The sequence below is a fragment of the Harmonia axyridis genome, chromosome 3 (genome assembly GCF_914767665.1).
Source record: "Harmonia axyridis chromosome 3, icHarAxyr1.1, whole genome shotgun sequence".
Lineage (NCBI taxonomy): Eukaryota > Metazoa > Arthropoda > Insecta > Coleoptera > Coccinellidae > Harmonia > Harmonia axyridis.
The window spans coordinates 27,559,255-27,578,509 of record NC_059503.1 but is presented as its reverse complement, the minus strand read 5'-3'; the positions used below and the strand labels follow the sequence as shown (position 1 = coordinate 27,578,509).

General features: G+C 34.6%; 1 protein-coding gene across 6 annotated transcripts in view; it reads left to right on the top strand.

Annotated features, from left to right (window-relative positions):
• Positions 1 to 2,187: 2,187 nt before the first annotated feature.
• LOC123676759 (putative fatty acyl-CoA reductase CG5065) overlaps positions 2,188 to 19,255 on the top strand; it is a 31,318-nt gene continuing 14,250 nt past the window's right edge. The window contains exons 1-3 of one of the 6 annotated variants that reach the window (XM_045612937.1): positions 2,188 to 2,312; positions 10,194 to 10,477; positions 13,380 to 13,628. In XM_045612937.1, coding sequence (XP_045468893.1) covers positions 10,232 to 10,477; positions 13,380 to 13,628 — 495 coding nt within the window. In that variant the 5' untranslated portion in view covers positions 2,188 to 2,312; positions 10,194 to 10,231. Of the gene's footprint in view, positions 2,644 to 7,543; positions 7,705 to 10,193; positions 10,478 to 13,379; positions 13,629 to 19,255 lie in introns of those variants that run through there. The other 5 variants (XM_045612935.1, XM_045612939.1, XM_045612934.1 and 2 more) reach the window with 5 other exon arrangements.

Genomic DNA, 19,255 nt, shown 5'->3' with positions numbered 1-19,255 from the left:
AAACGTGAAAGAATACATTTACTTGGGAGATACAATGAAGATGTTGGTTGTTGCCGAAAAGCCCATTGGGTCTTCCTGCTGAAACCACAAATGGACAGCTGGCTTCTGTTGTTGACTCTAATTGTTGTTGCTCATCCTAACACTTTTTCACCGTACTGATGAGGGCCGAAAGCCCGAAACACTTGTCTACGGTTAGCACTTTTCCTTGAGGGCATGTCCTTATTCTTTTTTGTTTTATTTACAATTCTCTCGATAACCTTTCCACATACAATAAAGATAGGTAAGGAGAACCCGACAGCAGGATTAGGAGAAGAATAAGATAAGCCTGAACAGTAACACGAGGTAACGAAAAAGTTGATAAATCTGCTAAAAACGCAGCTTGGAAAGAAAGCTGAAATGAAATTAAAATACCATACCAATCATAAAATTGAAACGTTTCTCTATGCGGATGAGCACACAAAAATATATTTTCTTATAACGTCTGTCGGTGTCAAGACGAAAACTCTTCGCTTCGCATCGTTCGGTCAAGCTGTCGAGTGCGGAAAAACTTTCCACATGAGTTAGGAAGAATATTTTTCCTACTAGCGTAAATGAAACACTTTCAAGGAGAGTTTTCGTCTTGACGCCGAATGACGTTATAAGAAAATATATTTTTTCGGCAACCGTCCGGGAAGTGCTCACTTCTGAGAAAGTAGCATTTCCCGGCCTAGTCCGGAAAGTACGTACTTCCCGGACTAGGCCGGAAAAGAGTCAAGTCGTTTGTGTCATTGTGAATATGAAAATCTTGGTAGGTATATTTTTAATAAATGCAGTTGATAATTACCATAGAAACCGAGACAACGGCTGACAGTTCATATGAAATTAATTGTCAACAATTTGTATGTTTCTTGATCACAATCGTAATTAAATATGGAAAGCAGCAGCGATAGTGTTATTCTTCACGGTTGCCGAAAAAATATTGTACGCAACACGCCCGAAAATGGTTTTTTTGAACTCACAGACTTCCAATTTTGTCTATTCGTCAAAAAAAACCCTATTTTCCGCACTTGTTACGTAAATTACTATTTGTGTGCTCAGCCGCATAGAGAAACGTTTGAATTTAATGATTGGCGCATAGAGACATGTCAAAATTTTATGATTGATGTGACTCTTTAATATTTGCGTGCGGAAAAAACCCTTGATATTCACTTTCCGCACGCATATGCGTGCGGTCAGTCGGTATCAAGACGAAAACTGTCCGTGAAAGTGTTTCATTTACGCTAGTAGGAAAAGTATTGCTCCTAACTCATGTGGAAAGTGGCTTTTCTCTGATTCTGTGGTTATTCCTTTCATTCTTCCACATCTTGTAGAACAAAATCGTGCGAGAATATATCAGAAACGCAAATATCTCATTAATTTCAATAAAAATGCAATGAATTGGAGAAAATAATGTATAATACTCGTACAGAAGGCTCATTCTACCACTCGTTCATTCAAAAACTTGCCACTTCGTGGCTCGTTTTTGAATTTTGAACTCGTGGAAGAATATCAATGCCTTCTGCACTTGTATTATAAATAACTATTCCGCACTCGACAGCTTGACCAAACTCTGCTTCGCGTCGTTCGGTCAATTACAGTCTCTTGCGGAAAAGTATCACTTTCCACACTTGTTCGGAAAATAACAATATTGATTCGACTCTTTAATATTTGCGTGGGGAAAAAACCCTTGCTATTCACTTTCCGCACGCATATACGTGGGGAAAGTGAATAGCAGGGCTTTTTTTGCACGAATTTGGAAAAGTACTACTTTCCAAACGTCAATGCGTGTGGAAAGTAATACTTTCGGAACGCTAGTAGGAAAATATATTTACGGCTCTCCGCAAAACTGCAATCTGATTTCCTACTGTATTTAGGAATCAAACGAAGCTTCACCTTGGTCATTCGTAAATCGATTCACAATGAAAAGTTCCAGATATAAAGCAATATGTTTGCTCCACCACAAAGCCAGCACAAAGAATGAAACGACAAAGATTAAATTGATTGAAAGAAAAGAAAATTAGCATGTGTGTCGGCGTTTTTAAATACATATTTGCAACGGGAAGATGCGACAATAATTTGAATACAATGTCATCGATTGTTTTTCAAAGACAGGCTGTCGATTTAAAGACTCGAAACTTTCCCCTTCTAACAGATCTTATAAATGAGGCAAATTGGAGAAAAGGATGAATTATTACCGGTGTCTCGGAGTTGAACGGATATTTTTTTGGAATTCCCTTGAAAATTTACAGTTCCATTTTTGAGATAATTTCGTTTTTGAACGCCAGCTGTCTATGGTGAGATATATTTCAGTATAGTGATTTTGACACTTATATTTTGTGCGAAGGAAAGTTGGCTTCGTGTGGTGAAGTGTGAAAACTGAAGAATTTCACGTTTTATACCTGTCCGGATTATCGTTGATTTTCCTGTGTTCCGTTGTTCATTTCCGCCTTCTCCAGATTAAGGCAGGAGATGTGATGCTTTCTTCCTCAAGTGGAGCCTCTCCGTTAGGTTCCTGATTGTGAGCTAATTCGTCTTTGAAACTATAAGACAAAATTTATCTTGAGGAGAGAGGTCGATTATTCCTCATATCCTGGTTACCGGTGACTTCTTGACAGAATTCCTTTGGTGAGATTTAATATAAATGGAAATTATATTGATGTTATTACATATTTATAATAATTCCGATATTCCCTAAGATGCAATAAAGCTTTTTTTATTTTGAAAAATGGAACATTATTCTGCATATACAGGGTGTCTCATTGTCCACCCTCAATAACTCAACAACGAATCAGAAACTCAAACAGGTCGATTTTTGATGACAGGGAACATGATCTGGGATGCAAAGCTTGTTTCTACTGGCAACCCCCTGAAGAGGGTTGCAACCCCTTCAGTAATTTGAATAGGGAAAGTTTAGTAGCACAAATGTATGCATGGATTCAAATTTGTATGAACCTCGAAACTCGAAAACACATAAACATGAAATTGAAAAATGTATTGCCACGATGAGAAGAACTTGTAGCTGAGGAGTTATTATTTTTAATATATTTCTGGTAACATCATTACAAAACTCTCTATGTCGACTCAAAGTGGCGAGCACCGAATAAAACTGCTTCGAGGACTAGCACTGTGCAGGGCAATCCACAAAAGACTCGCGAATACTCAGAACTTTGTAAAAGTAATTCGAGCATTAAGCACTTTATTAGGAACTGTTAAGATTGAAGTTTTTTAAAACGAAAAAAATATTGTATATGTATGTAAGTATGTATATCCAAAATCACTTGAACTAGTCCATAAAAACGCTTGATCAGATGTCCCTTTGAAGTCGATACCGCGATCCGCTAAATACCGGGGTTTATTTGAAAGTATTGTTAGGCAATAAATTCACTGGCCCCAAAAGAATTTCTAGAAACTTGGGCCAGCCCTTGTATGATCGAAATTTTCTGGCTTCCTCCAAGTGACTTTGGATATACTATACATGTTCAACATACAAGTATGTAAGGTTATTGACGGGTGAAAAAAGAAGTATAGCAGAACGTTATTGAAACGAACTTATTCGAAATATAATTTTGTAAATAAAAGAAAGGGTTATTAGAATTCAAAGTTAACAATCTGAAGAGAAAAAACAAAATCAGAATGTTTGGACAAAACGAGGATAAAAAAACATTTTTGTAATCCTCCTCAAATATGGATTCTGAATTTTTAACGCTTTTGTTCTAATTTGTAAAAAAATGTTGACGATATTCAAATGGAAATAGGTAACAACAATTGAATTGTACAATGATTGCTATCAGTTAACCTACGCATTGTTTGAATAACAAATAGCGGAAACCTGCATAAGGAAGGGACAAATTTGAAGAATTATTATTCCATACTTGACAACTTATGACTATTTATTTTTGAACGTCATTCCTTGAATAGATCACTCGATTATTTCGTCATAATGTTAGAAATTTACGGATATTGAACCAGCAATGACCTTAAACGATGACAGTAATACGATGATGAATACGCGCTCAAATTCGATGATGTCCTTTTGGCCGTAAACATGATAATTCTCAAACGGAGAGACATAGTAACTTCAAATTTGAAGGGTAGCTTTGAATTTTGAATATCGTTGTTGAGTTAATTAAAATCCGAAAAGGAGTTCCATAAATAGGGTCGTTCGAATTTTTTCCCTAGTAATTTCGAAACTACCATCAATTTTTGCAATTTGCATCTAATGTTGATCGCTTACCATAATCATAGAAAATTTAAACAGAATATCTTGGAAAATCACTGAATATTTAATCACAAAACCGACCTAATTATACAGGGTGATTCACCGCGATGGCCTATGAGGAGTTTATGGAAAACTGATCACAATTTTATCCTGAAACTTTGCATTTTGAGGTTTGAGATAATGATCTTTGCCCCTACAATATTTTCAGACCTTTAACACTTCCTGTTATACCAGAAACAGACTACTACTTTCTTATTCCAAATGGCACACCCAGTATGTTATTGCATATATATTATTAGATAGCTTTTCTGATGAGAATTTCAGCTATATGCCATACCTTTGCTAAAAACTTAACGGTTCATGAGTCTATGGGAAAAAGGTGGCGACGAGGACTAACATTTCCTCGAATATATCTGCAGGAAAAGTTTTTTCGAAAAATCTTTTATCATTTTCGATTCTGCGAATACGTAGTATCATAAACCTGTTCGCGATTTATACGAAAAATGTACAGGGTGTTTATCAGAAGATCATGAACTTGGATAACTCAAATTCATCAAAACTCAATATTTTCAAATTAGAACCTATATTTTTTATTATTTCAGTCGATTCTACGTGTAAAAGAAATGGAGATTACTCAAGTAAACCCTATACCTAAAATGAATACTTTGAGTGTTATCGAGGAAGAACTTTAAAAGATGAAAAAATGCAATTTCTAACTGTGTGGAGAAGTCTGTAATCTATGTAAAACATAGAAAGAAACTAAAATTCGATGTTTGGATGACTTAATTTTAATTTTCATGCATTATATCTAATTTTTCGTTGTTGAAAAATCCATAAACAATACAATTTTCAATAACGAATAATTAATTTCAATTCTTGAGAAGTCAAATTTAGTTATCGAAACATCAAATTGCAGTTTATTTCCGGAAGTCACAGACTACTTCACACAGTTAGAAGTTGCGGTTTCTCCTGATTCGAAGTTCTTCCTGGATAACTCTTAAGTATTCATTTTAGGTATAGGGTTTGCCTAAGTAACCCTCACTATTTTCGTACGTAGAATCGACTGAAATAATAAAAATATAGGTTCCAATTTGAAAATCTTGAGTTTTGATGAATTTGAGTTGTCCAAGTTCATGATATTCTCATAAACACCCTGTACATTTTTGATCCAAACTGCGAACAGTCTTATAATACTTCGTATTTGCAGAATCGAAAATGATAAAGGTTTTTTCGAAAAAACTTTTTCTGCAGAAATATTCTGAAAAAAGTGAGTCCTCATCGAGCCCTTTTTTTTCAAAAGAATCCTATTAACTCATGAACCATTGAGTTTTCTAAGGTATGGCATATTGCTGAAATTGTTACTAGAAAGGCCTAATGATGCAATAATATACTGGGTGTTCGATTTTAAATAAGGAAGTAGTAGAATCTTTCTGATATAACCGGAAGTTGTTGAGATTTGAAAATATTCTAGGGAAAAAGATTATTGTCTCACCGGCCCACATGCAAAGTTTCAGCACAAAATTATGATTATTTTTCCATGAACGTCTAATAGGCCATCGCGGTGAATGACCCTGTATACAAAAAAAATTTAATATTCCAAAACGTCAACTGTGAAATTGCAAAGGACGAATAATAGTAATTTACGTAACAAGTCCGGAAAATAGGGTTTTTTTGGACGAATAGACAAAATTCCAGGACGAGCGTAAGCGAGTCCTGGAAGTCTGTGAGTCCAAAAAAACCATTTTCGGGCGTGTTGCGTACAATATTTTTTCGGCAACCATGTAAAATAACACTATCGCTGCTGCTTTCCATATTTTATTGCGATTGCGATCAAAAAACATGCAAATTTTTGACAACTAATTTCATATGAACTGTCAGCCGTTATCTCGGTTGCTATGGATTCTATGATTCTTTTCCGTCCTAGTCCGGGAAGTACGTACTTTCCGGACTAGGCCGGGAAATGCTACTTTCTCAGAGAAAAAGCGTACGGGAAGTGAGCACTTCCCGGACGGTTGCCGAAAAAATAATTTTTCGTGAAGGATAATAAAATCAGTAACAGTAACTGCAGTAACTATTTGTGCAATTCAGTTTACACATATGCTGGTTATGGTTATATTGGTCATATGCCACCTGGGATTTCCGAGCTATCTGAAGAAATTCAATAATGAATTAACAAATGTAAACTGAACCCTATTATTTAATTTCTCCTATGAAAACACTTTGAAGAAATATTTTGGGATCAAAGAAAGGAAAAGTATAATATTTAATTACATAACAAGTATCGTATACTATACAGGGTGAGTCTTTGATTTGTACATCTATTTCATCCCAAGATTCCAGAGGTCACAAGAAACATTTTTTCCTTTACTATTTTTTCCGATTCAATTTTTCTCACTTAGTATAGCGGGCTTTCTGGAGTTGACTGGACTTTGTTGGCATTTTATGTTCGAAAAAGATTAATGAAATCAATTAAAAATAATATTCTGAAATTCATGTTCTTCGATTCCATTCCATTTGCGAAATATAGATATATAAAATTTAAATTTTCCTATGGATTTACAACAGCTTGTTTCTCTTCAACCGCAAATCGGAAAAAAGGTGAAGAAAATCAGGAATCTTCGGTTGAAATATATTTACAATTCAAAGAATCACCCTGTATAAAGAGCTCAAAGATATTTTAATACCTTAATTCATGAAATAACAATATACTAGCGAGAGGTTCACACTGCGAGATGTTTATCACTGTAATTCTGAATATCAATACACAATCAAAGACTAATCAGATTATTTGACACCATCATAGGTTTACTATATGGTACCAAGGCGTACATTCGTTTTATGACAAGATTTTGGAAGGGCTTAGCAGATTACATTAGGGACAACTAAGCAGTAAGCCTTTTGCTGAAGTGCTTCGATTACTAAGCACTAAACACTGCTTTTAAAAAGTGCTTGGAGCACAAAAAGGCTTCGAGTACTTTCGAAAGCCCTGAGCACAATGCTTTGGCACAGCTCTGCTGGCAATTGTATAAACATAAACAATCGATCAAAAATCAAGAAGGTAGGTATCAGGCAGAAGCAGTGGCGTACCTAGACATAAGCCTTGGGGGGATAAAGAAAAAAAATTGAGTATTCGTTTCCGATGTCCTTTGAATTTACAGACACTTCTTGAGATAATGATTATGCCGACGACAGTCAGATCAGATCAAGGCTTGTGATATGACCGCTGGTTGATGAATTCGTTGATTAAATTTTCACACAATTAAATTATGAGCTTTGTACCTAATGTATATTCGTCCCTTATCCCCCCCTGCGTACGCTACTGGGCAGAAGAGGAATATCATTATTTCCATTGACTATATCCAGGAAATCCTCTCAGTAGTACATGCCACTATAATACTCTACAGGTGCATGACAGTGATCCAACAGGTACCGTGTTTTTACATACACTTGAGAAGTTAACTACGTGAGTACGTACCTGCTAAATATTTTTGCAATTTCTATGTTTAGTTTTCTTCGTATCAAGCATTAATAAGTTATTTCATTCATTACATTCAGTTTGGAAGACTGGAGTATGAAAGACATCCCTTCTATTGCAGCAATAAGGATTTTCAAATTAATTTTTTTTCTTATTAAATGAATGAAAATGTGCGGTGCCATTTTCATTCAATCTGTCGAAAATAACTATTTTTATTAAATGACAAAAAAAAAATTCCTATTCTTCTTCCAGTCTTTAAACTATGAAATTGAAATGTTGGAATTGTAAGTATAAACACTGACGGAAATTAAATTATAGCTCAAGAACAAACTTCTGAATGATATTTGGATTGGCAATATAAAAGTGTTTTAATATGCATTCCACACTATGAAGCAAAATAAGAAAAAAGACGAATATATGTAGCAACATATTAAATTCTCATTCGAAAAATATTCAGCGTAGTTTCTTTAGAGCGAATCGCATAATATTCGAATTCAAAACTTAATTTAATTTAATTCAAAACACTAAAATAAATTGACGACATTTTCTTCATCATTTCGAGAGGTTTTTGAATCAAATAGTAGTAATTTTGTAGTTGATATTTCTGAAGGAATTTAGTTTATCTTATAATTGCGAAAGTATCCATCAATTCTTGATATTTCACTCATAATTTAGGAAGAGTTGATTCGAAAATCATGTTGTGATTCTGTAATTATCAGTATAAATAATATTGGAATCACTCGGTCTTTATTTGACAGAAATTAATTTTAAATGGAAAATAAAATTAGAGCTGAATCAGTCTACGGAGGCTTATTGAAATATGTAGAATTTGAAGAAGATACTGTGTAGGGAAGCAATTGTTATTTAAAGATTTGAAAAATATATTAACTGTCAATTTATTTTCGATTCAATATAAATAAGTCAACTGATTCTATCGCATTGCATTTTTATTATGTTAATTTAAATGAATTAAATCAATTTTGAATATCTATTTTTGTAAACGTTAATATCATTCAATATTCTCAATAAGATACTTTCTGATAACGAGCCCTTATTCAGCAATTTTGGTGTCTTAAAGTTATTCGAACAGAATGAATAACACTTTTGTTCACTTTCTTTTATTAATTTGTTCATAAAGCTAAAGATTTTACCTACTCTCAACCTTGTAATCAGTTTATTTTATATGAATGAATTAAAAATTTGCATATTTTCACTAATATTTGGAAACATCGCAAATTTTTCAATAAATATTAATATAAAACTTTTGATGAATTTGTAGCGCCGGAATTTGAACCCAGGATAATTCATCCCAAAATGTAAATAAAACTTCAAAAATACGAGTTCATGACTTTTTTCTGTGGTAAAGATTATTATATTCAAACAATGAATATTTTCCATTTCATCATTGTGTCTACCCAAGTTTCTGATGTTTTTTTAATATGATCACAAAATTTTTTCCCTTGAAATCTTATTAATTTTTTTTGAGGATTCGATGCGGTGTAGCAACCGACTTGTATGCTAAATTTGTGCTAAAAATTCTGATAAAAGTTCTGGACAGTAAGCGGCAGACAGACGGAATTTTTTATTGTATTCTCCTCACATTTAATTAACTGTGAGTAGAATATAACAAAAATGCTCAATTGTTTTCTTCTGCTCTGCTTTCACGGGTTTGTTCTTGAATAGGCATTTCCGTTTCAATATTCATATTTTTGATGATAAAAGAACAATGAAAATAAATTGACGTCGAAACGACCATGACATATTCAATTTGTTCGAAATATTTTTCAATTTTCACACAAAAGACCCTTGATTCGAATCGATCAATATTCAACTCATTCACTTTCATAATTAAAACTTGTTTTCTGTTCGATACACTAATACAATTGAACTATTTGCATTTCAAGATTTATATTCGATTACTAATGACTTTTTTGATTTTGATTATTTCACTTTTACCATCAACGACTTTTTCACGTTCATATTCACTCTATTCTTTTTGTATTTTTCGAATTTCGATCTGGAAATGGTCTCAAATGAAAAAGTTCTACTCAGTCATTCGTCGTCAAATTCAAGGATGTTTGTGTCAGTTCCGGTGTACGAACAGAAAAGCTTGTAACATGAAACTTGAAAAGTTTTTTGTGTATTTCAAAACTGCAGATTCGATCCAGATGAAAATATGCATTTGGGTGTAGAATGACAATTCAAAGTCTGGTGAAAAATTATGTTGATTGCATAAGTAAAACCTCAGAAGATTTGAGACGAATATAAAAAAAAAAATTATCACAAACCGACGGTGTTGAGATTCCTGGTGTATGAAGCTATGAAAAAAAATTATATTTCCTTACCAAATATCAAGCTCCTCACATCATCTAAGATAGATCAAGTTTCAAGGTAGTTGCTTCGTGAGGTACAACTGAACTGCAAATAATATCATTCTTTTAAACTTAAAACATTTTCATGATATATTATATATTGTTTCAGAATAACAATAACGAAGGATAAAACAAAACACGAAAGAAATGGACATTGACAAGGTATACTCTAAAGGAGGTGAAGAAGACGAGAATACTGATATTGAAAGCAATATATCAGCCGTCTTCGAAAATGGGACAATATTCCTCACTGGAGCAACTGGATTTCTTGGGAAGATGTTCTTGGAAAAACTACTTAGATCAAGTCCAAAACTGAGGAGGATATACATGTTGATTAGACCGAAAAAAGGCAAAGATGTGGAGGAGAGATTGGATGAAATTTTTGACGGCCCTGTAAGTCTTTTCGACTTTCAACTGGTTTTTATACAGCAGTAAAAAGTATTGATTATTAATTTTAGTGTCGCATCTAATTTGGACCAAATTTGTTTTGGTTATTTAGGAATTTCCAACAACATTAGAAAATAGATAGATTGTACCTAATGATGATTAAAAGACGTTTTTTTTTTCAATTAACATGAATTTGTCTAGACTGTTCAATTCTGTTAATGTTAATGGAAAGGACTACATAAGTCTTGCTGTCTTCAGTTGATGATATTTAATTCAGTCAGTTGATGAAACAAGACATATTTTCTGACACAAAAATGTTTTCTTACTGAAAATACCACTCTTTGTAGTAAAATAATAAAATTACCAACGGCAATTTTTTCAAATCGAATAGGAGCTCTCAATTATTAAATGTAGTTATGAATATACGAATAGGTACTGAAATGCCCCTTTAAGACCTACTTCGTCTTTTTACTATAAACTTATAGAGCGTCGTACTTTTAAGTATGCAGGACGTTTTTGTTGAAATCGACAAAACGTCTTTGACAAGGTGATTTTAAGTTGAAAATAAGATTTCATATGAAATTGAAATGATGCCTGAGGGGAATAACAGAGACTATTTCAAAGAGAATTCAGATAAATTGGGCAAAGCAGGGCGGCGAAATTTTATTTTGCCGGGGCGCTAAAATGTCAGGTGGCGGCCCTGCAGTGAACTTCTACCAAATTGATATTTGTTCTCAACCCTACTTATTCATACAAACCTAGGAAGGCCGTGGATACTGTTAACGAACCGACGACATCCTTAGGAGCCTTGGCTATTACTTCGTGAGTATCCAAAATTGACTTTCCCATGTGCGTGGTTCTAACGCCAGTCAGCCCCGGGCACACTATGTGTGAGGCTGTTTTTGTCTCCTTCCCACAGGGCCTGCAGATCTCATCTGCGGTATAACAGATATTTGCACCGACCAGCGTTGCCAGGTCGACAAGCCTAAAATATCGTACCGCGTGTTTAAAATTATCGTATTTTATCGTACATATTATCGTATCCCACTGATATTTATCGTACACATTCGAAATAAAGGAAATTTTTGCGAGAATATGATCATTTGTGGAAAAGGATGAAAAAAGAAGCAATGTATCGAATAAGTAATATGTTTTTTATTTAGATGAAACGGTTAATGAATAATTAATTAATTATCAGACAAGATCAGAGAACCTGTATTATCCTATTCACAGATTGTCTGTATTTTCACTTTATTCAGAATACACCTTATTCTAATGTCTCTTATGGTTAAATTTTACTTCATGAATAGGATAGATAGTAGAGATGCGTACAGATTCGAAAATAAAACAAGAAATTTTTTGAGTAAATCGTGAAAGAATGGATCGAATTTTACTTATGACATCGTGAAAATTGTTTCTGTTATTTTCGTTCTTTTTTTTCAGAAATTACTCATTTCCATAAAAGTTTTTTTCTCAAATAACTTGGATATTGCAAAAAAAATGCAATCGTCGACAAAGATGTAAAAGAAACCGAATAAAAAATACCCAAATACAAAATTCTTTGAATATGAGTGTTCGAAGTACTAGATACGTTTCGAAATTGAATCTGAAATACTAATAAAAAATACGTTTTTCGGAAATAAATCAAGGATCCTATTATTTAATGATAACTATACATATACTTAGGGTTGAAGTTTGTATGTACGATTTCAAGTAACAAATTTATTTTGATAATTATATTTGACTTCAATAGTTTTTCTGAATTAAAATTAATGAATTTAATTAACATGCATTGATTTATATTCCTTTTTCATATTAATTCAATTAAATATCTCCAGTGTGCTTTTTTGCAAATACGCCCTTTTCAATTGAAATGGCAGTATATTTTGATGGTCTTTGTTATGTGCTTTCAACAATTGAACATTTGCTCCCATAGCCACATATAATAAAATAATATAAATCTAAATAATTGAATTGATTGGAAATACGAAGAAATATCTTCGTAAAAATTCTCTATAAAATAAAGGTCATCAAAAAAAACGATTTTGTTGTGTGAAATGAATATATTCAAATCTAAAATATTCAGCCACTCAAATATGTCAATGAAATTCCTGTTACAACAATTTTTTTGCACTAAATAGAATACCAAATATGAGATAATGGTACCTATATTTTCAACTGAAGTTTGAACACCATCTGTTTTTAATGAGGCACCTACTCTTCGGATATTCCATGATTCTTTGTATTTATTTTCAGCCGACAGCCACCAAAGAAGTTTTATGATTTTATTACGTTTAAGTAGGTTCGTTCTTCTAGAGCCACGTAGAACGTAGAACCCCAATGAACGATGAATTGATTCATCGGAACATTCTAGAGTCTAGACATTCCCAACCGTCTCGGTTAGATTTTTTAAAACTACTAAAATCCACCAAATGATTTCTTCCTACTAAAAACTGGCCATACTGAGTTTCATTTTATTTTTAGTATCTATGGACACTTCAGCTCAAATGATAGGTACACTGAAATTATCGTACAAAACGCTATTATCGTACATGCGGTATCGTACATAGTACTGAGCAGCAAATTATCGTACAAAACGATAATTATCGTGCGAACGGCAACGCTGGCACCGACAGTGTCCTGTCAGTAGGCCCATCATTACCCTTAGTTTATCTAGTGGTAGCTTCAAGAGCTTTGTGGTATAGGTCGATGAAAGAACTTAACAATATTTCCGTGACAACAGATTCTATTTACTTGTGATTCTACTTCTTCGATTGAATTAATTACACCCTTTCCCTAGGAGGGCAATTGGCGTCAAAAGCTCCTGCGTCCACGTCATTGCTGTCCCTATTTTTCTCTAGTATTCAGATGAAAGCTTTCAAGATGTAAAATTATACTTTTCGTATAGAACATGGAGCCGTTGAAGAGAAAGTACCCCAGGTTCATAGAAAAAGTGTCGATAGTCAACGGAGATTGCTCTCTACCAGATCTTGGTATGGACGAAGACTGCAAAAACAAGCTCATCAGGGAAACCAACTTCATCATCCATTGTGCAGCCACTGTCAATTTCGACGAGAAGCTCAGAACTGCAGCCCACATCAACGTCAGAGTGGTCAGAGATCTCGTCACCATAGCCAAACAAATGAAAGACTTGAAGGTGAGTTCTCCAGAAATTCCGAAACGCGATATGAAGTTTGATTTAATCCGAAAATGTTTCGTCTGATATATACAGGGTGGCCACTTTTTCAATGGCATTGTATTGGTAACTTTTAAACCATAAGAGTTAGAAGGTCGGTCAAATGGAGAAAAAGTTGCATGCATAAAAACATTATCAAGCAGTTCAAACAAACCGAGATTATCAGGGCCGGTTATTGAGATATCATAAGAAAAGTAAATTCTGTCATTTTGATTTTTCTTTTTTTCCCACTTTATTTTATTTATTTATTTATTTAACATAAACAGGAATCCTAACAGGTATAACCCAATTACAAGGATTCACCACAAAAAAGAAGATATTTACAATTGAGAATGAACATAAACTATAAGATAAAACATATCAACAATATCAAAAAAAAATAAACAATTCAGTAATTTCTACATAGATACAAATATAATTCTTCCCTAAAAGCAACTTGAGAAATATTGAAAATGTCAATAAAAAAAATGTGCCAGTTATAAAACCGCATGATTCTCAAAAAAATGGAGTTATAAAACAACGACGTGCGCGCTCTTGGGATATAAAACAGTTCTCTTCGACGTCCGGTGAAAGCACGAGTGTTCAAATAAACTTCATTAATGAGAGGGAAATCAAAGTGGCCATTCATTATCCGATATAAAAAAATTTGATCGAATACAACCCTTCTCTGCTCCAGAGTAGTCAATCTATAAAGCCTCAACCTTGCATCATAAGGACACTCAACTTGTCTATTCCCGAACCTGTAGTATAAGACTCCAGTGAACTTTCTCTGTACCCTTTCGATCCGATTAATATATTTGTGATAAAAGGGATTCCAAATTGGTGTTGCATATTCAACTATACTGCGAACAAGCGAAAAGTAAAGAACCTTTAGCGTTTCCTCACTTCTAAATGAACGCGAAATTCTCAGAATGAAACCGAGCATTCTGAAAGCTCTGGAAACAATATCATCTATGTGGCGTTCAAATGATAATTTCGAATCCAGATATATTCCCAAGTCCTTGACTACTTTCACTTTCTCCAGAGTCTCATTGCTCAGAGATAGAGAAGTGCTTACGATGTTGACGTTTTTAGTGAATGTTATGTGTTTGCATTTGTTAACATTCAAGGACAGATAGTGTAGGGAACAAAATTCATCAAATCTGTTCAAATCATCCTGAAACTTCCGGGCATCATCCGAGTCCTTCACTGCAAAGTAGGTACATCTTAATGTCATCCGCGTAAAGATCGAAATTTATGTTATGAAAACATTTGCAGATATCGTTGATATATAAAATAAAAAGAAGTGGTCCCAAATGAGAACCCTGAGGCACTCCCGATTCGACCCTGTAAAGGGATGAAAATGCGTCATTTATAATGACGAACTGAGATCTTTCCCACAGGTATGACCCAATCCATCTCAACAGATTCGATCCCACGCCATAATCCGAGAGGACTTTTAAAAGTGTCGCATGATGAACTTTGTCAAAAGCTTTCGATAAATCGGTGTAAACTGCGTCCACCTGGGTACCCTGGTCCATATTTTGAGACAAATAACTAATGTATGGCGATAGATTAGTGAGAACAGATCTTCCCCCAAAAAAACCATGCTGTCTTATGCTGATTGTCGATTGAAGCGAACAAAATAAAAAGTTGGTTACAATAGATTCAAACAATTTCCCGAAGTGACTCAGAACAGAGATGGGCCGATAGTTGGATACCGAATTCGTCTTTCCACTCTTGTGAATAGGAGTTATTTTAGCAAGTTTCCACTCTCTGGGGAAAACTCCAGTACGTAGTGATTGATTGAAAATAATATGGAGTGGAGAACTAAGTGAAACAGCACAAGACCTAATGAATATTGGAGGGATCAAGTCCGGACCTGGACCTTTATTTGTTTTCAGAGCATTTATTTTATTTATGATTTCGTCCGAACTGATGCTATCAAGGTGAACATATGTGGAATCCCTCATATTCTCAACATCGGTTTTTCTGATAACGGGCTTAAGAGGATCCTCGAATACATCCGCGAAGAATCTACCGAATGCATCCGCAATACTCTGATTATCATTGTGTTCGACATTTTCATGAGTCACCGATCTGGGTACATTGACCCCCTTACGATTTTCCGAAACATATGACCAGAAGTTTCTAGGATTATCGACAATATTGTTTTCAACACGTGAAATATAAACTGTATAGTCTCTCCGAATCAATTCTTTACATACTTTACGTGAACAAGAGAATTTGTCGTAATCTACAGCAGTTTTGAACTTTTTAAATTTACGATGAGCTTTTGCCTTTTCTTTGACGTATTTAATAGTTTCGGTCGAGAACCATGGTGGAAATTTCGTATTATTTACAATTCTAGATGGAATGAATTTTTCAATTAAAGTATTAATATTATTATAAAAAGTTTCAACATTCACATCAACATTTTCACTACTTAACAATGTGTCCCAATCGATCAACGACATCTCCTCATTGATTGTGCAGTAGTCCGCGTTGAAAAATTTGTACATGGATCTTGATCTTCTGGAATATACCATCTCACCTGCGAACTCCACCAGAACATCCAGGGCGGGATGATGAACATCTTCAGTGACAAATGGAGGCAACGAACGCTTGGTGACGACATTGAGGCTGGATGACAAAATCAAATCCAATATTCTACCATTGACATTGCTCTGGGAGTTGAACTGTTCCAGTGAATTGTAAGATGCAAAGTCCTTGAAAGAGGTATAGAGATCCCCCTGTACCGGATCACAAACCATATATCCACCCATTCCGGAAGTCCAAGAAAAACGCGGAAGATTGAAGTCACCTATCAACAGAAATTGGTCTCCACAATTGTCGTCCATCAAGGCTGTAACAGCATCGAAATACGCCAAGTAATCAAGGGAGGACGTTCCTGGCGGAATGTAACATACACCAACAAACAGGATCACCGATCCGCTCAACTTTATTTTGATCCATAAATCCTCAATTGGTGTTGAATGAAGACAGTTTGAGACTGGAACATAACGCAGATGCTTTGCCACACCAATGAAAACACCACCTCCCTCTTTTTTGTTGCTGACTGTTTCGGATCTATCTCTTCGGCAGACATTGTAATTATCACAAATGAACTCGGAACTATTTATTGAGGGTTTCAACCATGACTCTGTGACACAAATTAGTTCAGCAGAGCAATTCCACGAAGACTTCAGAAATTCAGTTGTCTTGGTCCTTAGACCTCGACAATTTTGATAGTATATATTGAGAGAGAACATCACAAAGACACCAAAAACAGATGATGGAAAGATCCAATTAATGAGGAGGAAGCCTGGCTAAGTCCTTCTCTGTAGTGATGCGAACGATTCCCGAAGTTTCATCCCTCCTCAACAAAACTCTTCCATCCTGAATCCAACAGTATCTGTAACCATTCTCCTTGGAAAACTTTCTGGTAGCATTGAAAATTCTCCTGGTGTCCTGAGAAAGACTCTCATTTACATAAATAGTTCTTTCAATTCCGTCAAAACCGATGTCGCTGGTTTTTATACCATCCTTGTTACCCTTGTAGGCTCGCAAAAAACTATCCCGGTATGACTTGCTCCTGAAATCTATCACAATAGGTCTGCTCATGTTATCTTTCTTCGGCATGAAATGAACCCTATGACAACCCTCAATGAAACCTCTTACATCAGAAACGTTAAGTCTCCGCGCAATGCTTTCAACAATGTTTAGTACATTTTCAGATTTCTTTTCTGGAACTCCAACAACATCCACACTCCTTGATTTTAATTGTTGTTGTAACAGATTGACGTTCTGATGTAGTTTCTCGTTTTCGCTCTCCAAAGTCTTAAGGCGCGCATCCATTCCCTCCAACCTACGGCTCATGCTCTCAAAGGCAACCAATTTAGACTCAAAATCGTCTATTTTATTTCCGTAAAAGTTGAGAGACGTCATGAATTCAGACTGTTTATTAGCGACAGAAGCCAAATCCGTTACGATTTTATCGAGTTTTCTTCCTATATCACCTTTGCCAGAATTGGTGGATTCTAAAGAGCATCCCCCGCAAACCCATTTAATTGATCCAGCCTTACCTAGAGTTTTCAGAGAATCGGTCGTTACTCCGAGGCAAGTTAGGTGAATTTCGCTAGTACACGAAAAACATTTCACAGCTGGTTTATTTCTGCTGGCCGGTGTACCACATGATACACAGTTGACAGGCATGTTTTTTAATTCACGAATAACGTCTCTTTAAATATTAGTCAATTGAGAACAATCACTCAAACGGACTCACTGAAAGTTGAGAAAATCACAACTTCAGATAGCACAGGCAACAAGGACCTCAACGATATAATTTCCGAAAATTAACAACCGGAAAAACTGTCCAAAATCACCAAAAACTCACGGAGCGCACGATAAACGTAGTAACTCATATGTTCACAATCTCAGTATCCTCAGTATCCTCAGTATCCTCAGTATCCTCAGTATCCTTATTTCAAATATTATCAAAAAATGTTACAGGAATTTTTTATTCGGCAGTAAATTGTTCTCAATTTGACGTAATCAGATTTCGTACCTCATTTTTTTCAATAGGGACCTGTATATTTTATGACACTTTTCGAAATGACTTTTAACGCTGAATTCAACGATATATCATACAATGTCATTCAAAGTTGATTTTTAGGTGATTTTGACCCTTATCCAAATTTCTTTGGGTTGGATCTGTATTACATTTCGGTACCTTTAGTTTGATTAACAACAAGCAATACATTTCGATGAGAAAATCAACTTACTCATCTTGAACTGAATGGAACATATCAGAATCAAATCAAGAAACAAGTAATAATTATTTACATATTTCAATTCATAATAATTAAACGAATTATCATTTAATGAAAGAAAAATCGAATGATTATTCGAAAGTAAATGAAAATGAATGAAGTAAGTGTTCGAAATGTCCACCATTTTGTAAAATGCACTTAACGGTTCTGGAACCCATACTTCTTATACATTTGCTTATTTCGTCTTCTTGAATACCTTCCAATACATTCTCAATCTTCTCCCGAGAAATCACTATTGTTGGATTTGTCATTTGTTCCGTTGAAACAAATTACAGAGTCGAACTTTATTTTGATATCATTACGATATAAGTTTTGAAGGCTTGGTATTCAAATTTAAAATTATTGTATTCGAGTCTCTTGACTATTTTATTAACAGCAGTTTTTGATAAATTGCATTCACTACAGATCCGACCCAAAGAAATTTGGATAAGGGTCAAAATCACCTGAAAATCAACATAATATATCGTTGAATGACATTGTATGATATATCGTTGAATTCAGCGTTAAAAGTTATTTCGAAAAGTGTCATAAAATATACAGGTCCGTATTGAAAAAAATGAGGTTGAGGGTGGCCCAGAGAGCACGCAAATTGAGAACAATTTACTGTCGAATAAAAATTTTTTTTAACATTTCTTGATAATATTTGAAATAAAGTGGGAAAAAAAGAAAAATCAAAATGACAGAGTTCACTTTTTTTATGATATCTGAATAACCGGCCCTGATAATCTCGACAGAGCCGTATCTAGGTACTCTTGCGCCTGTGGCAAAATGTTAGAC